This window comes from Columba livia, chromosome 1 (genome assembly GCF_036013475.1).
Source record: "Columba livia isolate bColLiv1 breed racing homer chromosome 1, bColLiv1.pat.W.v2, whole genome shotgun sequence".
Lineage (NCBI taxonomy): Eukaryota > Metazoa > Chordata > Aves > Columbiformes > Columbidae > Columba > Columba livia.
The window spans coordinates 112,805,878-112,830,058 of NC_088602.1; the positions used below are offsets into that span (position 1 = coordinate 112,805,878).

The window sequence follows — 24,181 nt, forward strand, 5'->3', positions numbered from 1 at the left end:
CTACATTTCCAAATGGTGGGAAAAAAAATAGCATCCTACTTAAAGGAAAACAGTAAAGGGAGGAACAATATATGGCAGTAAATGAGTCAGATACATTTTTTCCAACAGTACATATCTAACCACTCTCGAAAGTTCAAAAGCTATCATTCATACTTTGATCGAACTATGACCTGAACTTTACACTGCATCTGGACTTTACATGATCAGTATAAGCCTTTTACTTCCAAGTATGCTCCAACAAGATTGCTTAGCATTGAAGGAGTTAATTTTCTTTGTAGTGTTTCCCTCATTTCTACTCAACACTACACAGTACGATCAATACATGAGATAGATTTCCAAATGATAGATAACTTCTCTTTCCACAGAATAAGCATATCATGTGTTCAGCCCTGAGAGTTTTAGTTTTTTCTTTTTTTTAATATAAATTCTTGGAAATGACCAGAACTATTATCTTTGATTAATTAAGGTTGCTTCTGTTCTTGAGAGGTACAGCAAATCAGACATACTCAAAGCGTATGTGTATATTCTTAGAGCTCATTGCCATCAATCAAAGTGCAGAAACCTGCTCCTCTGACTTGTAACGTGTAGACAGTAAGGGTTTCCAAAGTGTTCCAGCTGCATTTTTTCCCATTTAATGATCATTGTCTTGTAATATTTCTGGAACTGGAGCAGTGCTGGCTCGAACCTAATATCAGTACAGTATATGATTTTCAGCCTTCTCACCCCACATATTTCAAGGCCTATTGCCATTTATAGGAACGATGCTAACTTTGTCTCATCTTGTTTTGATTCATACATCTAATTTCAAGTGTGAACATGCCTGCATGGCACTTTGATATATGATCTGTAGTAAGAGGTAACATTAATCAAACTGAAGGTAACTCCCACCCTTTGATAAAAACCCTTGACAGTTAGGTATTTCCTTCCCCAAGCTGCACCCAAAGCAATAGGCCCAAGCACTTCAGTTACCACATGGCTGTTCCCAAGGCAGCAATGACCCTGGACAACAGTGATTAGCCAAAGCCATGACTTCACCCTTCAAAGTCAAACATCTCTCTTGAGAAATTTGAATGATGTAGTACTATTGAGCAAATTCAGTGGTGTCAGAAAAATGGTGGACTTCATATGTAGTCTCACTGGATGGGGGAGTTAAAGGTAAAACAGAAGAACACATGATTTTTGCAGTCGCTGGGTAAGAAAAACAGATACAGCTTAAAAGAAGGGGCAAAACAAATGAATGATGATTCTGGTTTTACAGAGTAATCGATGCAGAAGGCTCTTGTCATAGCTAGAGAGTGAATTAGTTCTCTCAAATGTGAAACAGCCTCTCATATTCAGGAGTTCACAGCCTATATTAACTATGTTGCTCTCTTAACTCCACACTGGGAAAAGTACATTATACAGGCCACCTGGCCTGTGTTCAAGACTCTGCCTGTTATACAAAGCCTCTGAAGCTGGCCAAATTTAAGAAGAGCTTTACAGGGTCAAATACTCTCCTCCATAAGACTGTAAGGTAGGTGTCATCTAAAATGTAGACATTTATTCCCAGAGGGTGACTCTGCCCCCCTGACCTGCCTACCTGCCCGACAAGAACTGGTGGAAGGACACAACCATCATGAAGGTGCTTCTGAGCAATTGGAAGTGGCATTGCCATTCACTTTATAGGGACTGGATGCATTTCTAGAGCATGCCTAGTGCTAAACTTACTAAGAAAGAAATTACATAGGGGTAAATCAAGAGGCAGAGAGCTGTGTGTGAACACATATTTGATGTGGGACTCAACAGCTACTGCCTTCATCCAAGAAGTCAGTTGTGTGAGGGAGGTGGAGTACTTCCCCAGAGTACTCGCTGGGCCACCACACTGCTGATGCACAATTTATTGGGCCAGAGAAAGAAGCTGAAGCTTCTTGGTTGAAAGCATGGGTCTACATAGTGCAACATTGTCATATAGAGGCACCCAAGCCAGTTCAAACTGAGGAGTCATCTGCAGGGCACAGTGCAGGGAAAGAAGAGATACTGGTATGGGCCTGACTCTGCTTTTCAGAAGACCTCATTCCCTGGCTACAGTGCTGCACAAATGGGGCTTATACTGTTCCCAGACTTAACTCCAGTACCTCTGGATGCTGTCAGGCTGAGCAGGAGATAAGAATCTGAACAGGAGAATAAAAGATGCCTCACCACATGTGATGTCTACATCTTGGCAAGTATTTTTTTAGTTTAAGGAGACTTAGTGTATGTCTCCATGAACAGACCTAGGAAGCAAGCTGAGGTGAAGATTTGCAAAGCATTAGCTACTCTGTGGTAATGATAAGCAATGGCATCTTCTGCAATAAATCCAAAGCAACTTTGTCCTTCAGTGAAAGAGGATTAGCTGTCAAAATTTGCCAGCATGGTACAAAAACAATGTTTTGCTCTGCCCTGTACTGGAACCATATACTGTGTCTTTTGTGAAACCAAATCTAGATTTCAAGCCACACAGACACAAACCATACTGGAAATCACAGAATCACAGAATGTCAGGGATTGGAAGGGACCTCAAAAGATCATCCAGTCCAATCCCCCCGCTGGAGCACGAACACCTAGATGAGGTTACACAGGAAGGCATGCAGGCCCGTTTTGAATGTCTCCAGAGAAGGAGACTCCACAACCTCCCTGGGCAGCCTGTTCCAGTGCTCCGCCAGCCTCACTGTGAAGATGTTTCTTCTAAAATTTAAATGGGACCTCCTGTGTTCCAGTTTATACCCATTGACGCTTGTCTTATCATTGGTTGTCACCGAGGAGAGCCTGGCTCCATCGCCATAACACTCACCCTTTACATATTTATAAACATTAATGAGGTTGCCCCTTAGTCTCCTCTTCTCCCAACTTAAGAAACCCAGCTCCCTCAGCCTTTCCTCATAAGGGAGATGCTCCACTCCCTTAATCATCTTTGTGGCTCTGCACTGGACCCTCTCCAGCAGTTCCCTGTCCTTCTTGAACTGAGGGGCCCAGAACTGGACACAATATTCCAGGTGTGGTCTCACCAGGGCAGAGTAGAGGGGAAGGAGAACCTCTCTCGACCTACTAACCACCCCCCTTCTAATACACCCCAGGATGCCATTGGCCTTCTTGGCCACAAGGGCACGGTGCTGGCTCATGGTCATCCTGCTGTCCACCAGGACCCCAGGTCCCTTTCCCCTACATTGCTCTCTAATAGGTCATTCCCCAACATATACTGGAACCTGGGGTTGTTCATACTCAGATGCAAGACTTCACCCTTTCTCTTGTTATATTTCATTAAATTTTTCCCTGCCCAACTCTCCAGCCTGTCCAGGTCTCACTGGATGGCAGCACAGCCTTCTGGTGCGTCAGCCACTCCTCCCACATTGGTGTCATCAGCAAACTTGCTGATAGTACACTCTATTCCCTCATCCAAGTTATTGATGAATATACTGAATAATAGTGGTCCCAGTACCGACCCCTGAGGCACTCCACTAGATACAGGCCTCCAGCTAGACTCTGCCCCATTGACTACGACTCTCTGGCTTCTTTCATTTAGACAGTTCGCAGTCCACGTCACTACCTGATCATCCAGACCACACTTCCTCAGTTTAGAAGTGAGAATGCTGTGGGAGACTGTGTCAAATGCTTTACTGAAATCAAGGTAGACCACATCCACCGTTCTGCCATCATCTAGCTACCTGGTTATGTCCTCATAAAAGTCAATGAGGTTGGTCAAACATGACTTCCCCTTGGTTAAGCCATGTTGGCTGCCCCTAATGACACTCTTATCCTTCATATGCCTTGAGATGACACCAAGGATTGGTTGTTCCATCACCTTCCTAGGGATGGAAGTGAGGCTGACCGGTCTATAGTTACCCAGGTCCTCCTTCTTGCCCTTTTTGAAGTCTGGAGTGACATTTGCTTTCTTCCAGTCCTCAGACACCTCTCCCATTTCCCAAGACTTGGCAAAGATGATGGAGAGAGGCCTAGCAATGACCTCAGCCAGCTCCCTCAGCACCCGCGGGTGCATCCCATCTGGACCCATGGATTTATGGATGTTCAGATTGCTTAATTGCTCCCTAACCCAGTCCTCATTAACCGAGGCAAACTCCTCCATTTTTCTGACTTCCTCTGGGGCCTCAGGGGTACAGGGCTCCTCAGGACAGCCTCTGGCAGAGTAGACAGAGACAAAGAAGTCATTCAGTAGCTCTGCCTTCTCTGTATCTTCTGTCACCAGGGCACCCACCTCATTCATCAGTGGGCCTACATTGCCTCTGGTGTTAGCTTTATCTGCCATGTATTTGAAAAAGCTCTTTCTGTTGTCCTTGACCCCTCTTGCCAGGTTTAATTCTAAGGAGGCCTTAGCTTTCCTCGTTGCCTCCCTACATCCTCTGACAACAGCCTTATATTCTCCCCAAGTGGCCAGCCGCTCCTTCCATGATCTGTAAACTCTCCTCTTCCACTTGAGCTTGCCTAGCAGTTCCCTGTTTAACCACGCAGGTCTCCTGGCTCCCTTCCTTGACTTTCTACATGTCGGGATGCTCTGATCTTGAGCTTGGTAGAAGCAAGCCCTGAATGCTAACAAACTATCTTGGGCCCCTTTACCTTCAAGCAGCCTTGCCCATGGGATTTCCCCTAGCAATTGTTTGAAAAGGCCAAAGTTTGCCCTACCGAAGTCCAGGGTTGCAATTCTGCTCGCTATTCTGATCCTGCCACATGAGATCCTGAACTCCACTGTCTCATGGTCGCTGCAACCCAGGCAGCCCTCAACCTTTACCGCTTCAACCAGACCCTCCTTGTTAGTGAGGATGAGGTCCAGCAGTGCACCTCTCCTAGTTGGCTCCTCCACCATTTGCATGAGGAAGTTATCACCAGTGCACTGGAGGAACCTCCTGGACTGTGGCTGGCTGGCTGAGTAGTCCTTCCAGCAAACATCAGGGAAGTGAAAATCTCCCATGACAACCAGGGCCTGTGACTGTGAGGCTGCTCTCAGCTGCCTGTAGAAGGCCTCATCAACTTCTTCATCCTGATCTGGTGCCCTGTAATAGACACCCACAACAGTATCACCCCTGCCAGCCTGCCCCTTAATTCTCACCCACAGACTCTCAACTCACTCCTCATGTGCCCCTGGACAATACTCAATGCATTGAAGTCACTCTCTCTCGTAAAGAGCAACTCCACCACCACGCCTGGCTGGCCTGTCTTTCCTGAAAAGGGCATAGCCATCCATGACCACATTCCAGTCATGTGCACTGTCCCACCATATCTCTGTAATTGCCACCAGGTCATAATCTCCTGCCCAAACACAGGTTTCTAACTCCTTCTGTTGCGTGCGTTGGTGTACAGGCATTTCAGGATGCACAGAATCAGTCAGCATGGGATGACATCAGGAGCTGTCATACTCAACCCAAGAGAAAAAGGGTCACCAAAGATCCTTGGCAGTTGAAGATTTTATGAAAACATCTATGCAGAGAAGTTTTTGATTTTAAATCTCAGTTCTGCCTCAGATCCTATGAAAGATGCTCTTAATCAGAACTGATCAGGAAAGAGTATCTTTTCCTCTGGAAAATGTGGGTGTCAAAGAAACAGATTTTGAACAGGAAAGCATTTTGATCTAAAATCACTGAGTTTATTCTTAACTGATGTCTTTGTTATCGGTACATAGCTGGACATTTTCACACATCTCCTAGCAAGCCCATACAGTCATGTAGACATTTATGAGCTGAATGAAAAAACTAAGTTCCTCTGACTTCTCTGACTCGCTTCAGACAGCGTCTGATCTTCCTGCTTTTAAAGTAAGGGCTCTGCACCTTTAGTCCCTGCAATTTTCCCGCTGACATACCTCCCTGCAAAGGAGACACAGAAGGCTATAAAGTTAGCATGGCAGCAAATATTGCAGCCATGACGTGGCACTGACAGCATAAAAGTCAGTCACAGGGTGGGCTAAATACATCTAATTAAGGTTTTTTTGTTTCTCACAGGGTTATGCGGAAGACATTTGAAAATCATTAGCAAAAGCAGGACACAATACAAACTATTTTATAATTGGTATCAGCACTTGACATTTAAAAATTTGGTGAAACTTCAAACACATATTTTCTTTCCTAGCTTGGCCATACAAGGCATCTTTTGTTACTACCAAAGGAAGATTAGCCCTCCGAGAAAATCAGTTGTTTGAAAGGAGTTTTGCAGCTAGCAGTCTTGGACTTCATCTTTGTGTCTTTAAAATCATCTTATACTGAGATTGATCTACAAAGTATTATCACTTCATGGAGACATTTTTTTGCTTGTTTTTAGAGGAGAGAGGAAGGAGCAAACGGTAATGATGGGCTTTTAATGAAAAAGTTACATTCCCACACTCCTTGGAAGTGAAATTACAATTGTACAACTAGAGAAGCTGTAGAACAGGCAGTAAGGCTTGTTCTGCTTTCCTGCGTTTTAAGAAATTTGTGATATAACTAAATGCAAGATGAATGCAGTTCACGAACTATTTTCTCTAACTGAAATGACAACTTACACAACAGAAGGAAAAAAATGAGAAGATAATTTCTTACTGAAGAGAATTCTGCACTACAAAGGGAGAAAACTGAGCTCTGCCATTTGTTTTCTTCTTCTGCATGTAGTATTGATGCAGCATTCATTAATTTCTGCTATGGAATGAGAAGAAGGGAAATCAAGTAACATCTGAGTGTCCTTAAATAAATGAACATAAATTTTAGGTCTAATCACTTACATGGCATCTTTTTACATTCAGGAGACAAAAATTAATATGCACTAAAAAACCCCACATGCTTTAAAGAGCACTGGTATTTCAAATTTTATTTTAGCTTTGTGAGACCTGAGCAGGAAAGTGCCCCTGTAAAACAGCCCTGATTTTCCATTTCTGGATTTTCTTTTCTAAAGACTATGGGAGTTTCTGTCTGAGACAACAGCTTTTTAACGGTGCCTGAAGTGGACAGATGAAATAGGCTCACACAGAAAGGAATAATACCATGCCAAGATTTGGATATGCCAGATACTCCACTCCCCTGCAAAGCAGAAGGCAATCATGCCCAGCCAGCAGCCACCTGCCCAGCCAGCTGGCCTTCGGCACCACAGGTCCGAGAGAACTGGGAGCAAACCATGGAGGTAACTTGCCAGGCTCACAGATCTCTGCAGCTTCGAATGCCCTGGGTACGGGCAAGGTGGGAACACTTGCTTTCATCCGATATACCTGTCTTTTCAATCCCCACCTAGCCATCAAGACAACCAGGAAAGGACCCGATGGGCCAAAATCTGTAAAGATCTGGATCAGGCACTCAGGCAAGCAGCCCAGCTATCAGCTGGATGCCTGACAAAACTCAGCCACCTTTACCAAACAACATTCTCCACTGAAAAGTTTTCCACACCTAGCACAAAAGGACTGCATGTTAGAAAAATTGAGATAGTGCAACAGAAAGAAGCACAGGGACTTGCATTTTGTCACAGGATGGCAAAGGTTCATGACCTGCCCCAGCTGCTACTGGAGGCCCATGGGTACTACAAGAAGCTCAGCACTGCAGTGGGTTTTCATCTTTTCCAGAAACTTCTGGCTGTGTAAGTCAAGTTCATCTCTGTTGTCTTTAGCAGAATTTAATTAATTAAGCCCACAAAAGTCAAGCTCACAGAAGTCTACCAGAAGGTATGCTACAACAGAAAAGCTTCCAGCTATGGATCACAGCAACTAGGAAAAGATAGACTTGGGAAGGAAATCAGGTTTGGTTCTTACATAACCATTCTTCAAGTTGAATAACACTGGTAACACCCTACTCTACCAAAATTCCTGTCAAACTTATGTACACTGATACTCACTTATTGCAAGAATCAGCTCTCGTCTCTGTGCAAATCCAATAAGTCTCTCCGAGTCTTTCGAAACCACTACTGGAAAACCATTGTAGTCAGTCTCCTTGATAAGTGTCTCAACATCCTCCACTGTCATGCTGTCCTGAGTCAGCACTGAGAGAGGAGCTTCACCACGCCTTGGTCTCATGACATCAGTTGCCAGGGTTCGGTGGGTGAATTCATCCTTCACATCCAGAAATGGGTAGCCGTTCAGATGAATGTGAGCTTCATAGATCCCTTCTTTCCCAAAAGCATCTGCCACCCACTTGCTTGTGACAGCTGCAGCCATAAGAGGTACGATGTACTCCAGGCCTCCAGTTAGCTCAAACATGATCACCACCAGAGAGACCGTCATTCGGGTAACACCACCTGCCAACAAGGAAAGCAGTCAAGTTTCCATCAGCCCTCTTGAAGCATACATCTCATGCAACACATTTGTATTTTGAGTCTCACACTCAAAAAAGCATGAGATTATTTACACTCCTATACTTTGACCTTATACTTTGTGAAGCATCTTTGGGCCTATTTCACTGAAGAAAGAGACTTTTCATCTACTGCAATTTTCATCAAAAAGATGGAGTGGACTTGTTCAAGGCAAAGATGCTAACACTGAAAAACAAATAATGAATGATAAAAACCCGAGCTATTAAACCAGAGAACATGCAAAAAAATCACCTATACTGGATACTTGAGAAACTCGAACTGAATCCTGCCACTGGCCTTGTAAAATGACTCCAAGAATCAGCAGGCAGGAGCATTGGGAGCTGCTCTTCATATCCGTTTATCTAGTACATTCATACTGAAGGGAAAGCTAAGGGTTATCTTTGAGCACAACAGGGTTATAAAATCCTACGTACGGATAGTTTATGGCCACTGCAAGAGCTATGTTACAGCTTAAACCCTAGCTTTTGATATCAGTATAACATGCAGTTTGAACTGTATACAACTTGATTTGAGGCCATCTAGGCATGCAGCCATAGACAGGGCTGTAGCTGTATTTTTCAGTCTAGTCTTTCTATATTAATTTCATAAGCAAGCTCCTTACTCCTTCAGTTTACATTAAAGGATAAAAATAATCACGTAACTGCAGACAACTGTATATGTATCACTGAATTATTAGGTAGGATTTCTTTGCCTCCATTCAAAAGGTAAATGTAATAAATCTGCTACTTTTCGGCAAAATACAGCATCATTTTAGATGAGAGAAATCAGAAACAGGTCATTAGAGGATTCTTTTAATCTAGCAGCATACAGGAAAATTAAATTGGTGATTATTTAACACGATGATTTGGATATGGCTCTCATTTGAGGAATGCCTTAAACTTCTGACTCCGAAAAGCTGAGAGCAGATACCACAGTAAGGATCATTTAATACTTTATATGTCTTACTCTAAGCGAGATGGTCTTGGTCTTAAGAACAAGCAGTGACCATTCTGCTGCATGTCTCACCCCACTATTAAAATCACTGCGCCTTGATTTGGAACTTTCAAAAGAGGAAGTAATTGCTGACTAGCAGATCAACTGGAATATCAGAGCAAAATTTTTGTGTATCATTTCTTTTATGAACGTTAAGTTCATTTATGGAAAAGAGGAAGCACTTCACTCTTTTTGATAGTAATATTCATCCCAGCTGTTTTAATGTGTGTACATTGCTGTAGGTGTTTGCAACCAAAGGGGTGATCCAGATTGCCTTTATAATCTCTGGAGAAAAACAGGCACTTTTGAGGCCAAATGCATCCATTCATTTGTCTGGTTTTAGATGCCTATTTCCAGATGAGACTGATCTTTCCAGTATCTCATTTTTCTGCTTTGACTGTGAAGGGTACCAACACAGCTAGCTCAGATATTGATGTCTACACCACAGACACTAAATTTAAACAAGCAAATCCCACCCTTCCTTTATAACTGTTCACACAAATTATCCTACTTTTCTAACACAAGACTCCAGAACTGAAACTTTTCCAGATCTTCCCTGAGTATATCTTTCGTTTCAGTTCTACCCAATTACATTAATCATGTGTTATGTCTCTTCACTATTATTTCATCATCTAATGTTGGTATCAAGAATGACAAAAGGATGTAGAACATGGAAGCACAGAAGGGGAAAGATATGATCAGGCAAAAACATGTTCAGATAGTATGTTTGTAAAATTCCTATGACTAGAAATGTAACATCACAGAATCACAGAATGTTAGGGTTTGGAAGGGACCTCGAAAGATCTGTGATGTATTATTCAATGATCTTGCTTTAGTAGTTAACAGATAATTCCTGTTATATCAAATAAATCCTGTTGATTGAATGTAATCAGATACTGGCCTACGGTCAAAACAAAAAACAAAAGACAACCCAGATGACACACAGCCAAAATAAGACACAGAATTGTTAGCTCTGTGTAGCTTAAAATTTGGCCAGAACTGGGGATTTTGTTGCCTGCACTAACAGAAAGCACAGGCTAAACAATGCAGTGACATTAGTCCAGCTACAGTGGCTTTCATTGCATTGCAGGGGTAAAAAAAACCAAGCAGAACCACTCCTCCTTGGAAACTTGTAGCCTAAGTTTAAATTTTATTTCCTTCTATGTGCTTTTGGGCAGATTATAAAGATTAGTCATGGGTGACTGCAAGCCTCTCTTTTGTTGACTACCCAGCAGATCACTGGAGAGACCATTTGAGGAAGATGCCCATGCCTTAGCCCATCATATCTACTACATCCAGAAATGCCAGCAAAGCACCTAACACAAACAAAAAGCCCTCATAAACAATTTGTAGGTCCCCAAACATGCACGAAGCAATGACTGGCAGGTACTGTACCCAAGCAAGCTGCCGCTCCCACCATAGCATAAAGTCCTGGTGTGACACAGTCTGCCCCAGGTCTGCACCACTTCCTGAAGATGATCCAGTCGTGATGATGATAGGCCAGCTGCTCTACTCCGATCCCAACCATCCTGCCCGCTATGGCTCCAACAGCCATGCTGGGAATGAAAAGACCTGAAGGAATCTTGAACAAAATATAGACACATGAGCACAAAAGTGACTAGTAATGAACTAATTGATCAAATAACTTATTATTAGTGGTAGGAGAATCCAGTTTCCTCACTAAACACTAGCTCAGAAGGCCATAGCCTTTTGGCAGCCTACAGTGATGTTCTGCACAGTCTGAGATAGGTTTCTGCAGTGACTGAGTTTGTGTGCCTATATGTGTATTTATAGCTTTATAAAATTTTAATGCATTTTTTAAGTGATTTTGAATCCTATCTGCTGCTTCATACTGAAATTGATAGATAAACCGTGTTTCTCAATAACAGTCTGCTTTTAAAGTCAAGATGCTCCTGTTCTTGCCTTTATCGCTTTCTCAGCAGGAAGTCAGGAGCTGCTGATGGTTCTGTCATGGGCTTGAAAATAAGCTTAACTGAAAATAACATCTTGATTTCAACTTCTATCTCACAGGGTACTTTACAGTTTTATTACTACTCTTTCAGGCTAAATCCAAGCAGATTTCAAATTAAATGTCAAACACAAAATAAAAATTTTGAGAAAGGAGGTTTACTGCTCAGAGGCAGCTATTTCTTCATCTCAGCTTACTATATATTTTCCAGGAAGTTCTGTGAATCATTACCTTGTTGTCTGCTACAAAGACAAGTCACAAATCATTTTAAAAAAATGTATTGTAATAATTCTTTTTTTAAAAAATCACTTTGCCTTGGCTAAGTGCATTTCTTCTGAGATGTCAAGTGCAATTGGCAAGTTGGAGACAAATTTATTGGTGGAGAAGACAGTTCAGATCTGTTTCAAGGGCTTGCATGGATTTTTTTGTTGCTTTTAGAGAGGAAAAGATGTTACATCTTTTTAATTCTGAAAATATACCTTGAGCTTCCTAGACAAGTAAACAAACAACTTTGGTATAGCCCAGGGGTGCTAGGGCTGTTAACTGCAGAAGCTATCTTCCTCATCATAGTGTTAATTTTGCTAATACAGTCAGATTTGGCCTTCTAGAGCTGAAGGGTAAAGATATTTTGTCTGCTCTTTTCCAGAACAGTTGAATAGTTGAGACTGCCCATTGTTTCTAACAAATTTTAGGTATATAAAGATCCACATATCAAACAAAGAACCAAACTCAGAAGTTTCTAAACAAATAAATAAGCATAATAACAACTGGCTGCCAGCCCCAGCATAAATCACTTTCTGCACTGAAGGGCATCTCATTTCAAATCATCCTGCAGAAATGTTACATGTGTGCTCTTAAACTCCCTCTCATTCTCCCTGCTCAGGAAATCAGTGGAACTCAGTGACTGGCCCTAAGTGACCTTCTACCATTAAGTAGCTCTTGTCATCAGCGGCATCCCAAATGGAGAAAACACAAAAAAAAAGCAAAACTCGAACAACTTCCTACTATTTTGGGGGTAACAAGCCTTCTAAAAGATGGATCCTCAGCTCCAGTTCAGTTTTTAAGAGAAAGATGCCATGCTTTAGCTTTCAGCATGGCACAACATATACTGTTTCACTCGGAAAAACTTCCCATCATCTGCCTCAATCAGATCCAGAACTAAATGCTCAGATAATGGGAGCTGCAGACAGACAGATGTGTGTTTTATATGGGCTCTAGCAATCAGATATATACAACTCACCACAAACAGCTTTGTATATATTGAAAGCTTGGATAAATTCTTCTTGGACCTTTCATCGCCCATTTATGTGGAGGAGGAGGAAAGGAAGGAAAAAGTTGCAAATCCAGAATAAACAAAGATACATCTGTCAGTCCTCCCTCACTCACTACCCTCTTTTTTTCCAAGATATAGTGCTTGAAATCATTCAAAAATAGAACTTTTCAGTTACTTTTATATTTTTGTGAGGTTTTAAATGTGTAAATCAATAAATTCAAAGCATAGCTACCTCAAGGCACATTAGGACATTAATCCAACAAGACAACAATATAAATAGTCCATATCCCTGGGAGAGCTGAAAGACAGCTGCAGTGGAAATCATCTTGGATTTGCTTATTGGCAAGAATTTAAATTCACACTCAGATTTCCTTTTTGCTTGATAAAACTGCAGGTGACTAGAAGGTGGAAAAAGCAGGGCTCATCCCTTTGCTGTGACAAGGACCCACAGAGGAAGGCGCTAGAGGGCGAGTGAACCAACGGGCACGTCCACTACAGCTGGACATGGGTACAGGGCTGGGTGTAGCTCAGAGGCACACAAGCCCTGCCAGATAGACCGCAAGCTGCTGAGTGCAACACATCTGTGTCGTGTGCTCACAACAGCTTCTGCTCCTGTCCCCAATTTACCTTCATGCCGAAAGTGAATATTGTGATGACAATTTTAAACACCAAAGCCAAGGCGAGCTGCCACATTGCGGTGTAGACACCGGGCCCAGCAGGTCTGTCGGGAATGTCATCCACCGGCCGGGTCATGTTTGGGTCATTGATGTAGTCGCAGAGCTGCGAGGACTCCAGGGCGCCGCAGTCATTGAAGAGCTCTGAGATCAGCTCACTGGTGCTCCTGCGGGTGTAGGGGTTGGGGTAGGCAATGATGGCAGTGATGGCTGTCACCGCTATAACCTCCAGGACCGGGTATTTCCCCAATCTGGTGGTTTTGCGCCTCCTGCACCAGGCGATGTTGCATCGGATAAAGAGGGTTCCCCAGAGGCCACCGAAGACTCCAAGCAGGATGAAGGGAAAGAGCTCGGCCATGTACCAGGGTGTGTGGTACTCCACATAGAACAGGACCAGCCGGCTGTTTCCAAAAGGATTGATGGACCTCAGTGTGAAGGCAGCCACAAGAGCAGCAAAAAATGACCTCCAGAGGGTTTTTAGAGGAAAGTAGTAGCTGACCTAAAACCAAGCAGAGACCATATACACTTCACACTGAGTGTGACAGAGGGTGTTTGCTTTAACCGTTCACTGGAGCACTGCACACAGTAAGCCATCACAGTGTGTTTCATCTGTGATTCTGCATCTGGCTTTGCTGGGAATACCAGTCCTTACCACAAACAGAACTTGCTCACAAAGGTATCAGAAAAGGCGTTTTCAGATTTCAGAAAATTAGAAGCAAACACTGAAAACTCAATAAATCTAAATCTAAGTTGCTGGCTAGAGATGATAAGATGGGTGATGAGCAGCTCGACCCATGCAGCAGCAAGCTGAAAGCTGGAGAAAGTTCAGCACAGTGATACATTTCCAGTTTAAATAATTTAGTTTTCAGAAAACCAGTGCTCTTCTTTAATTCAAATTATGCTAAAATACCTGGTTATTTCTTATTACTAGAAATCAAATATTATTTTTGCTTTAGAAGAAAAATAAGCATATAAATATTTGAAAAATAAAAAGGAATATTATAAAAAGGCATCAAGTGAAAATATATTTGTTGAAGCAAGTGAACTGCCAGGTCTCACCTCTTCCAGACTGAAAAGTACACCTCCAATCGGAGCCCCAAAGGCAACAGAAACTCCTGCGGCGGCTGCAGCCGAGAGCACCTACAAAGCAAATATTTATGTACAAGGTATGAGTCCTTTGAAACACCAAGTATCTGGACAGGGAAAACTGAGACAATTTGAGCCAACCTCACCTCTCTCCTCTTTCCTTCGTTCTTGCTGTACTTTGAGAAAAGGCTGCTGAAGAAGTTTCCACAGCAACAGGCCACGTGGACTAGCGGGCCCTCTTTCCCAAGGCTGAGGCCTGAAGATACCACCAGAACCAAGGTGACTGTTTTGATTAAAAGTGTCCACTTTCCCAGGTAGCCCCTAATAATGAACCCACTCAAGATGGTTTTTATCTGGAAAGTAGGAAGAACATGTTGAAGAGCTGAAGAAACCTTTGCTACTCTGAACTTACAAATGGAGTTAAAACTCCAGCAAATATTAAAATAGATAAATATATACGTAAATTGCAGACTGACTGAAAAGAGACAGTGATGAAAGGAAAGAAACCACAGGTAGGGTAACTTTCCCACAGTGAGAACTGAGCAGGGGTTAAGCAGACCACACTTTTACTGTTCTTATGGGTGGTCCTCTGTGTTGGTAAGGAGTCTTAGAGAGATCAATAGAAATACGAAACTGCTACATAATTCCTTGGCTTACAGGATCAGAGTTAAACTAAACCCAACTTTGACAAAGTGGAAAAAAAGCAAATAAACAACCACATACTTTTTCCAGCTAAAACAAGAAAAAAAGAGTTCTAAATATTTGGAATGGCCGTACCATAAAAGAATGAAAGTATTATGAAATTGGAAAGCCCAAGAGATCTTATTTTACACATTTATTCTTAATTTTGTATGTGAGTGGCTAGAATAAAGCAAGTACACGTGTGTGACACATAAGCTGTAGGGTGGGACTTCAATTTGGATTCCGGCCCTGGAAATGGACTGGAGCTGAGCATCACCTCAGATGAGAGATTTACCACTTGGAAACTAGATTTACAGTTAACTATGAAAAAATCCTAAAACACAGATGTATAAACATGTAACAAACACACATGTGACTACTTTGAAACATGGAAGTGATTTAAGTATTTCAAATTATTTGTGGTGGGTTTTTTTTCCTGATTGGCTATGAAACATTTGGATGCTTCGGGAGATGAAGAAAAAAAAGTATGCCAAGATTTCTAAAATTTGGGCTGTTTATTCTGTCTGACAGATTCCTAAGTAATAATCTCAGTAGTCCTATAGCACTTATAGCAAAAGACTGCCCTGATTTAAAAATTTTGAGTAGCTATGCTGCTTGAATTATAGGCTTCCTCATTTTAACAGCTTAAATAGGGACAGAGGCCCAACATGTAAAATACTGAAAACCAGGCAGAGATTTTGGGTGCCATAAGGACATCATGCCCACATGACACGATGTACAAGGACAAAATTTGCAGAAGATGGACAGCCAGACACTCTTTACGCGTCCCAAATGATGAGTATCTTGCATCTTCAGCAGCTTAGGAAACCTTAGCTTTGTAGCTCTCCCTCTTTATTTTATTTAGGTTTTATTTAAAGCTTAGCCTAGAAAATTACTGGTTTTGTAAGTGACCCAAGTAATTTCATCCAAGAAAAATTCTATATAATCTTCTAGTGGCTATGGGCCCCAGCCACGATAAGTTGGAGTACATCAAGTGATGACTGGGAGACATTGATTTTGAATTTAAGCTCTGGCAGTGAACAAGCATGTACATTAGCCTGTCACAGTAACATGTGAACATTTTCTACTATGGAAAATGTAGATGAGCACCATAAAGGCATGTTAGGTAAAGGAATGAAGGCAGGTGAGGTGGAAAGACAATCTTCTTGTTCCAATGCTATCTCACAATACAGTTCTGTAATGGGAAGAGGTGGCAAATGATATTTTCTTTCTTTTGTTTGTTTTTTGGTTATTCATCCACAGCGAGAAACTCACCTCTGGGATTCCAGAGCCACAGGCATAGGGAGCAAACACTCTGACCAGGGAGACTGCCAGGAAAGCAAAACATAGAGCCCACATAATGTATAGAAAATAGTTTAGAATGTAAGCACTTGCACCCTAGAAAAATAACAGTAACAAACATTGTTAGACAAATGCATATTGGTAAATCTCATGCTTCTACTAGGGAACATGCTGGCATGGAGCCTCAACTTTTCATTTACATGCTAGATGCTGTTTTTCCTCAGGAAGAACAAATGGTTTTATATACTACAACAATTTTATTACTCATGGAAGGAAGCAGCATACTAATATATACCTAATGCAGTCCGTACAGTCTATTTGCAAGGGACCCACACACCTTAAACAGAGCATCTTTCAAGCAGTAAAAATGAAGCCAACCAAAAAAAATTTCCAAAATGTCAAACAAATCTGTCATAAGGGCAAACGTAATTGGTGATAAAAAAGCACCTAATGAAGGAACCTGCTGTTTCATCCCATAGTGGGTGACAGGGGATGAGATGCTGATACATCTTTTCCTGAGGGCTGGTATTCAAAGGTCAGCTTTCCATGCAGATGCCGATCTTTTCAAACGGCATCCCTGTGCATATCAGCAGCCATTTCAGTTCACAAACTGGAAGGGTAAAACCATAAATAAATTCTTTCCTTCTATATGACGCTATCTATTAGAGGGTTGAAAGGCATTTGAAAACACAATAGCTTGAGAGATCCCACTCAGACTCATTTCAATCATTTTTGTCCTGATATTCTAAAGCATTCCAGTTAATAATAAAACCTATCTTCAAGCTGAATAACTTTACTGACAAAATGGAAATGCTAATGATCATTAGTCATGGTTGATTGTGCAGTGCCACAGTGAAAGCATAGTCAGTAGTGACCTTCAAGCTTTCTACCTGTCTCCAATGGTCAAGTCAAAACTGTTGTTATAATCTGCCTTACAATACCTCTCGCTCTTCACAAGCATATTTTTTTAGATTAATTTCAAAAACCCCACCTGCACAGACAAAAGATAATCCCGTGAGAGGCATCGAATTGATACAAGGAGCTTAAGCCTTCAAACAATCCCCTCTAGCAACATGACACTACAGAACAAAAACCAAGATAAACCTCAGTGCATGAATTGGTAAGAATCCTTCACCTCTAAGTGAACTCTTCCTACCAGATGCAATCCCGGCTGCTCAAGAACATCGGGGGCCCTGTCTTTGCTCTGCAGGACAGCAGCCTGGATACCAACATTATGATAAATCAAGTCGGAAAACAGGCATTAATCAGTTGTATCATGTCTTCAGTTAACAGAGCTGGTCAGGCCCTGTTCCCAGTCACAAAAAACCTAGAGCTGAGTAGAATTCTTTTTTGCAAGCCTGCAAGGAATCAACCTTTAATAGCACAAATGCTTACTTGCCTCATTTTGTTGGTCTCTGTCCCATTGAAAAGACAGTAAGGGAACCACTGCCCTTGTCCTTATTAATGAACTTCTTAAGGTCCTTATGTTTGCTGAAGTTAGAGATGGCTTTGCTGATAACAGCAGCAGAGCAATTTGATACCATCCCCCAATGCCCAGAAACTAAGCAGTCATGGATCATGCAGTTACAGTGATTGACATCCATCTGTAGTAACCATGGACCTTTGTTGCTACAGCTGAAGATGGCCTCATTTCCTAACAAATGTCTTCTCCTGGCGCTTTCAATTACAAACAGCTATGGCAATATTTACTCTCACTCTAGAGAAAACTCTGGATGTGTTGCCCTGGGGCAAAATTCTTATGTGAGTATGCACAGGCAGTGACTCCAAAGAAGACTAATACCGTTACAGCAATTTGGCCCTACTGTGTTAAGCGAAAGCTGCAGTTTTGCTTCTAAATCCACTGGAGTAAAATTAGATTTGTTTCTTTTTACTTCCTCTAGTTTCACATCTCAGAAGTTACATGAAAACCATGTCAGCTCATTACTGCAATCACATATACACCTGCAGCACTGCGGCAGGACCCCAGAAGAGTCTATATGGCCAGGTCAGTCTTGCCCCTTGGGACAGCTCTCACTGTTACATTTTCCAGATACCTGGCATTCTGCAGGTCCAGTTGCAGGTGTTTCTCATGATTAATACTAACATAACGTTTGGGAAGTGAAGTAGTAGTAACTCAGTATGGTTCATTTCTCATTCATTCCATGCCATTACTAAGGCATGGAGCAGAAGTCTTAAGCACATACACAGGAATCAGAGACCAAAACTGCTCATCAGCAGAGATGATTCTGCTAAGACTTTTCCCACTAGTGCCTAACAGGACTCACCCTGACAGCAACGGTAATGAAGATTGCAGGGTAACTGAGTAAAACTTTGTATTTTAGTTTGCAAGACCTAGCAGTATTTCAGATCTGGTGTCAGTCCAATTTAGGTACAAATGGAGCACAACTGAAAACAACCCTCACAAACCCAGCATACTAAGATAAAACACATCTCTCAGGATGCCATCCATGGCTGACCAACGCTTGCGCTCTCCAGAGGCTGAGAGTTCTACTCTGACTTGACTTGGGATCTCACAGCTTGCAGCCTCGCTCCAGTGGACATTACAAATTGGGAAGTATGTTCCAGGCGTAGAGGGGTTTCCTTGTCTTGCAGGTCTCAGCTTCATGACAGGACATCTAGAAGCCAGCCCACTGCTGGATCCAGTGTCATAAATCATGGAAGACACAGGACCCTTTCCTCTGCTTTGTATAGATGTGATGCTCCAGAAACGGGGTCCTCAGCCTCAGTGAAGTTGAGGTTAGTTCTAAGCAGGATCTGCAGAATAGGGAAGCTCCGGGTCACCAGATACTGGCTAGAGATGTAGCTGTAGTGGATGGCATCTGATGTGCTTTAACCCACCCACTCCTCTGGTGAATCTGAGGTTTAGAAAGTTTCTTGCATCAAAAAAACTCTTCACTAGCTATTTGGAAGCAGCTCAGGACCAGAGGGGTGAAGGTTATCATTGGCCTACAAAACAGTGATTAGGGAAGAAAACACAGCTTGGTATGTTACAGATGCGCTTTCATGTTTTCCGTAATAATTTATATCAAGATTCTGCTTTGGGTTAATTTTATAGGGGGATGAGACTGAAAACATTTTTCAAGAGGAAAAGGCACAGTTCACAGTGAGAACATATGTATGAGGTTTATCACAGCCATAAATTGGCAAAAGGACAAGGAAGAACTGATCCTCAAAATGTCAAATTTACTTGTCCATGATAAGAAAGAGTCACAGTCATGCATCAAAAAGAAGACATATCTGACCAGAGTACCTTTATGGGAACTGTTCCAAGTACTTTCTGTTCAAAAGGTGCTCCAAATTAGTCCTTTTGTGCACCATGCATTTTATAGGGCAACTACCCAAATATCAGACACAAAATGAAATAACATTTTAAAAAGTATTATACTATCCTGAAATGCAGTCAAATTCAGTGTATTTTGATCCCTCTTGGAGTCTTCTACAGCTACAGGAATCAGGCAAAACTTGCCTATATTGTAAGCAAAACAGAATTTTAACTTTCTGTATTCACATTTTTATTGGGCTTTGCCTGGGACTCCAATGTAACAGTAATTGGCAGCTATATTATTAATATTTATAGCATCCATTGGGCTGTGGCAGCCAGAAAACCCACAGATCCTAGAAGCCCATTTGTTTTGAGAAAGAGCCTATAACTAAGCCAAGATTAACCTTTTTTTTCCATTGCGACAGTATACTAGGGCGTGAGAAGCCCAATTTGAAGACAAAGTGAGTAAAGTTTCACAGTGCTCACCTAGCTGATAACTTGCTTATCAGCCCCAGCATAAAAACAGTCATGACTGCTGATTTCGAGTAGCAGGTGAAAACAATATACTTTCTCAAGGATATGCTCTGTTCATCTATCCAAGCCTTTCAGAGTAACAGCCTGTCAAACACATGCACAGAATTTCCAAATCCCATAACAATTGTAACATTCTCCTCTTTTTTCCCCTTCCCACATTTTTTCATTCTCTTAAATTACAATATCATCCCCAGTCCTGCAACTTTATACCAGCGTAATATTTCTCCACTGTTACAAAGACACAACCACCCAAACCATCTGTTGATGAAAACCAGAGTGAACCTACCAAACCTCTGGCAAAGAGGAGCTTGGCACTGTGGACTGGAAACTGTACAGAGAGATTTCTGCCTGTGATCAAATAGTGGGAATATTCAGTGAGCATCCCACTACTTTCACTATGGTTACTTAGGATTATGGAAAATTGGGCTATACACATTCACAGATGTTCTTATCTAGCACTCCTTGTACTGTAAAGCTGAAGCAGCACAGAAGGGAACATGAATGAGAAACCCATATGGCCCTGAAGGTGCCCTCAAACGCTTTCTGCAGGACCAGACCTCCTCCACACTGGGGGAAGATCCAAGACAATCTCTCTAAGTCACCCATTTTTTAATTGCCTGACTGAAGATGATTTCTTCTATTGAAGTATGTTTTTTCTTCTCCTATTATAGACCAAACTGCATTTCCAGTTATTTTTTTTTAAAGTCATACTTCAGCCAGTTCTCTTCAAAGCCACACTCATCCTACCTCCACGTCATATTCCATTTTTGTCTCCTGTAGAAACAGGGGGGCAGGAATCCAAGACAATAATTCTGCCCCAAAATTAGAGTTCTGAAGGAATCAATATTATTCAATACATTGAAGAGATTAATTTGAAAATAAAATGTCCTTTTCATATTTAAAAAAAAATATATCATCCACTAAAAGGAGTATAGAAAGGTTTCTTCTCATTTCTTCAAAACAAGACTTTCATCTGTTTTGCTTTGAAGCAACATTCCTTGTATTTAAAATTACCATGATTTTTTTCAAAAGTTCTTAAAATAAAATTTTTATGTAAATTCAGATCAGCTTTTTCCCTTCCTGTCCTTTCTCCCTGCAAATTTTTCACTTTGGTCATCTCTCAGGGAGCTCATTATTTGCCCAGCTTTCGGCACTTAGCTAAATATTTCGCTATCTGATAGAGAAATTGATTGCAAGGGCACAATGAGCAGTTCTTGTGCAGCTCCCACTACTACTCACGGCATTTGAATACATAAAATCTGTCTGCAATCCCGACAGTTTCCTCCTAAATGTGTTTGTCAGGGACCACCTCTTTTGGCCCATAAAACTGTGCTTAAAATAAAAATTTTTAGAAAATAAATTATTTTTTTTAATAAAAAGGATAGCAGCTCTAGTCTGGTGATTATGAGAGTTATGAAACACTTTTGGTTTAATACTGTTAGAATACTGCAGTTCTCAAATTTCCATCACACATGACACTGAAACAGTGGGATCTTCCCCAAGTTAAGCAGATATTACTAATTTTTTTTTTTTTATATTTTGCAACACCCTCAGTTCATGAATTTCAGAGGAACTCTCTGGGGGGAATACCAGCAAGTATGAAAAAAGGGCATTCCCTGGCCTGCTGTGACCCCAACCTCATCAGGTCTCCCATACCTCAGACTGGCCTACAAGAAGTTCAGACCATTTCTGCCACTGAGGACATTTGTCCCTGTCATCGAAGGTAGTTTCATTAGACGTCCAGCAGCACTGCTCATGGCTGTACCAGAAGGCAGACAGGCAGACACCCTCTTTCAGGTCTGTCATCCAGTCCACAGCTAAATCTATCACTCCGGCTAACGTGCCTGGGAAAAGAAATGCAGAAAAAGCAACTGTGGTGTTAAAAAATATCAGATTGCAAGGAAAATAAATCTAATTATAATAACAGCAAGAGCCCATGGAATGAGGAAGCAGCTGTAATGTAAGCATGTATATACCAAACTGGGGGTAACAGTGAGTTTGCAAAGAAACAACCAACTTGTTGCCTGACCTTCAGTGTTCCCTCAGAAAGCTTTTATTTTAAATATTGTGGTTTTCATACTGACTAATGCCAAACAAGGAAGGCACAGCTAAGGTACAGCCTGATCCTGCAGTCCATTCCAGGTGCACCCCTTGCCTGAGGTCAGCAGGGCTTCACGCTGGGTCTCTGTACACACACTGGGCTGCAGGTCTTAAACCGCACTGTGTATTTCGGGGTAGGGGAGGAGGAGGATACTTATGTTTTCCTACAGCACGACAACCTTTTAGATGGATGATTTCAGTACAGAAACAACACGGATACCAAATTCTGACTTATGAACTTAACGGAGTCAGACTCTCGGTGTGTACATTCATTAGCAATCCAACACGCACAATAGAATTATCCTTCGAATCCTCTCTGTACCAAGTCAACCCTTATTTCAGTTTTTTCCCAGTAATTACACAGGCCTACAGCGACACCCTGTGGCCACCGACCACAGACACGGGTAAACTCACAGAATCCTTGAATCATAAAATAGTTTGTGTTAGAAGGGACATCTTCAACTAGATCAGGTTGCTCAGAGCCCCGTCCAGCCTGGCCTGGAATGTCTCCAGGGATGGGGCATCTACCACCTCTCTGGGCAACCTGGGCCAGTGTTTCATCACCCTCATTGTAAAAAATTTCTTCCTCATGTCTGGCCTGGATCTCCCCTCTTTTAGTTTAAAACTATTATCCTGATGATTACCCCACAAACTTGATGTGGCCAGACACACACAAAAAGTAAAGCCTACTTTTCTTATGCATTTTTTCATCAGTGACAATAGCCTGCCCCAGCAGCAACACCCTCGGAGCAGGTGTGCCCTCACAAATGCAACACCATCAGGAATGGGGAGGCTGGGAGCATCCAGAAGACAGAACCTGCAGACCTGCCTTCAGTCCCTAGTGCATAGTTTCTGGAAAGCATTAAACCACCAAATGACAGAAAAGTCATTTAGCGTTTTCCAAACCAGTCTCATATACGGTGGAAAGTAGAAGTCAACAACGTTTCTACCAGTAATCATTAATGAGATTTCAGAAAAGCCATAATGAATTTGAACAGAATTTACCGGTACATTTCAGCAGGACTAAAACACTGAAAAAATATTTTGGAAAATGCAAAATGGTTTGGTTTTATATTCCAAAGCTTCTAGCTCTGTGGCTCTTGCTGAGTATGCAATTACATGAAGCAAGAGTAGGGGCTGCTCCCCTTTCCCCTAGCAGCCAGGACACATAGTTGGGTTCAAAATCCAGTTTATTTGACCTGGAACTAAAGTGTTCTGCTTTTCATTTATCTGAAAAAGGAGAAAAAAAGAAAAAAAGAAAATAATTCAGGCATATGTAACCTGCTTTTTGTTCCACAGAACAGAAAAAAAACACCAACGTTCAGAGATCCTCACACATATCTTCTCACTCCCTTAACAAATGTTCTTGTCCCTACACTGACAAGCGATGTGGCTGCAGTGGCAGTGAATAATTTTTGTTGTATAGGAATAATCTGAATAGCTATACAGATATGCTAGACAAGATCACAACAGCAACAAAAAAAAAAAAAAAAAAGGCTGCAGAAGGATGTAATGATGTGTGTACCAATTCTTTTCTTTCATGAAGCCCTCGCGTTTCTCTTGCTTACTCTTTTCCACTTTCCCAAGTTCCTATGGAAACAAAGAACCATATTCTTAAATGATGATAAATCACTGTGTTGCTAGTAACATCAGCAAGCATAGCTTGCTCAGTTTTGCAGTAAATTCTAAATTCTCCTCCAATTTTCTGAAAGTTTCAGGGAACTGTACAAAGAATCCTTATCCCTTGGACATGAGCACAGAATACTGTGCCTCTTGTTTCTCTTGATGTACCTTTATCATCCTCTGTAGCCACCTCAGTCTTCAAAGCTCACAACATACTTAACCAGGCAATTGAGTATTAATGCTACCTAGTAGAAGATGCAAAGGAAGAGAGCCTTTTGCATGTTTTTCCCTCATAAAGTTAATAAACAGTATGAGGAACAAGCACTCAGTTCTCTAATATAACAAGCTCACATGCACCCCAGTACCTCTAAGAAAATGTGCTTAATTATGCAGCTGAT

The 24,181-nt window shown here is 41.7% G+C and overlaps 1 protein-coding gene across 3 annotated transcripts in view; it reads right to left on the bottom strand.

Annotated features, from left to right (window-relative positions):
• CLCN4 (chloride voltage-gated channel 4) overlaps nucleotides 1-24,181 on the bottom strand; it is a 50,844-nt gene that overhangs the window by 6,439 nt on the left and 20,224 nt on the right. For all 3 annotated transcript variants that reach the window (XM_065073531.1, XM_065073538.1, XM_021292263.2), the window contains exons 4-10: nucleotides 21,717-21,904; nucleotides 16,217-16,339; nucleotides 14,407-14,613; nucleotides 14,234-14,314; nucleotides 13,128-13,673; nucleotides 10,654-10,840; nucleotides 7,813-8,211 (exon numbers count right to left, since the gene is read on the bottom strand). In XM_065073531.1, the coding sequence (XP_064929603.1) occupies nucleotides 7,813-8,211; nucleotides 10,654-10,840; nucleotides 13,128-13,673; nucleotides 14,234-14,314; nucleotides 14,407-14,613; nucleotides 16,217-16,339; nucleotides 21,717-21,904 (1,731 nt within the window). The remainder of the gene's footprint in view (nucleotides 1-7,812; nucleotides 8,212-10,653; nucleotides 10,841-13,127; nucleotides 13,674-14,233; nucleotides 14,315-14,406; nucleotides 14,614-16,216; nucleotides 16,340-21,716; nucleotides 21,905-24,181) is intronic.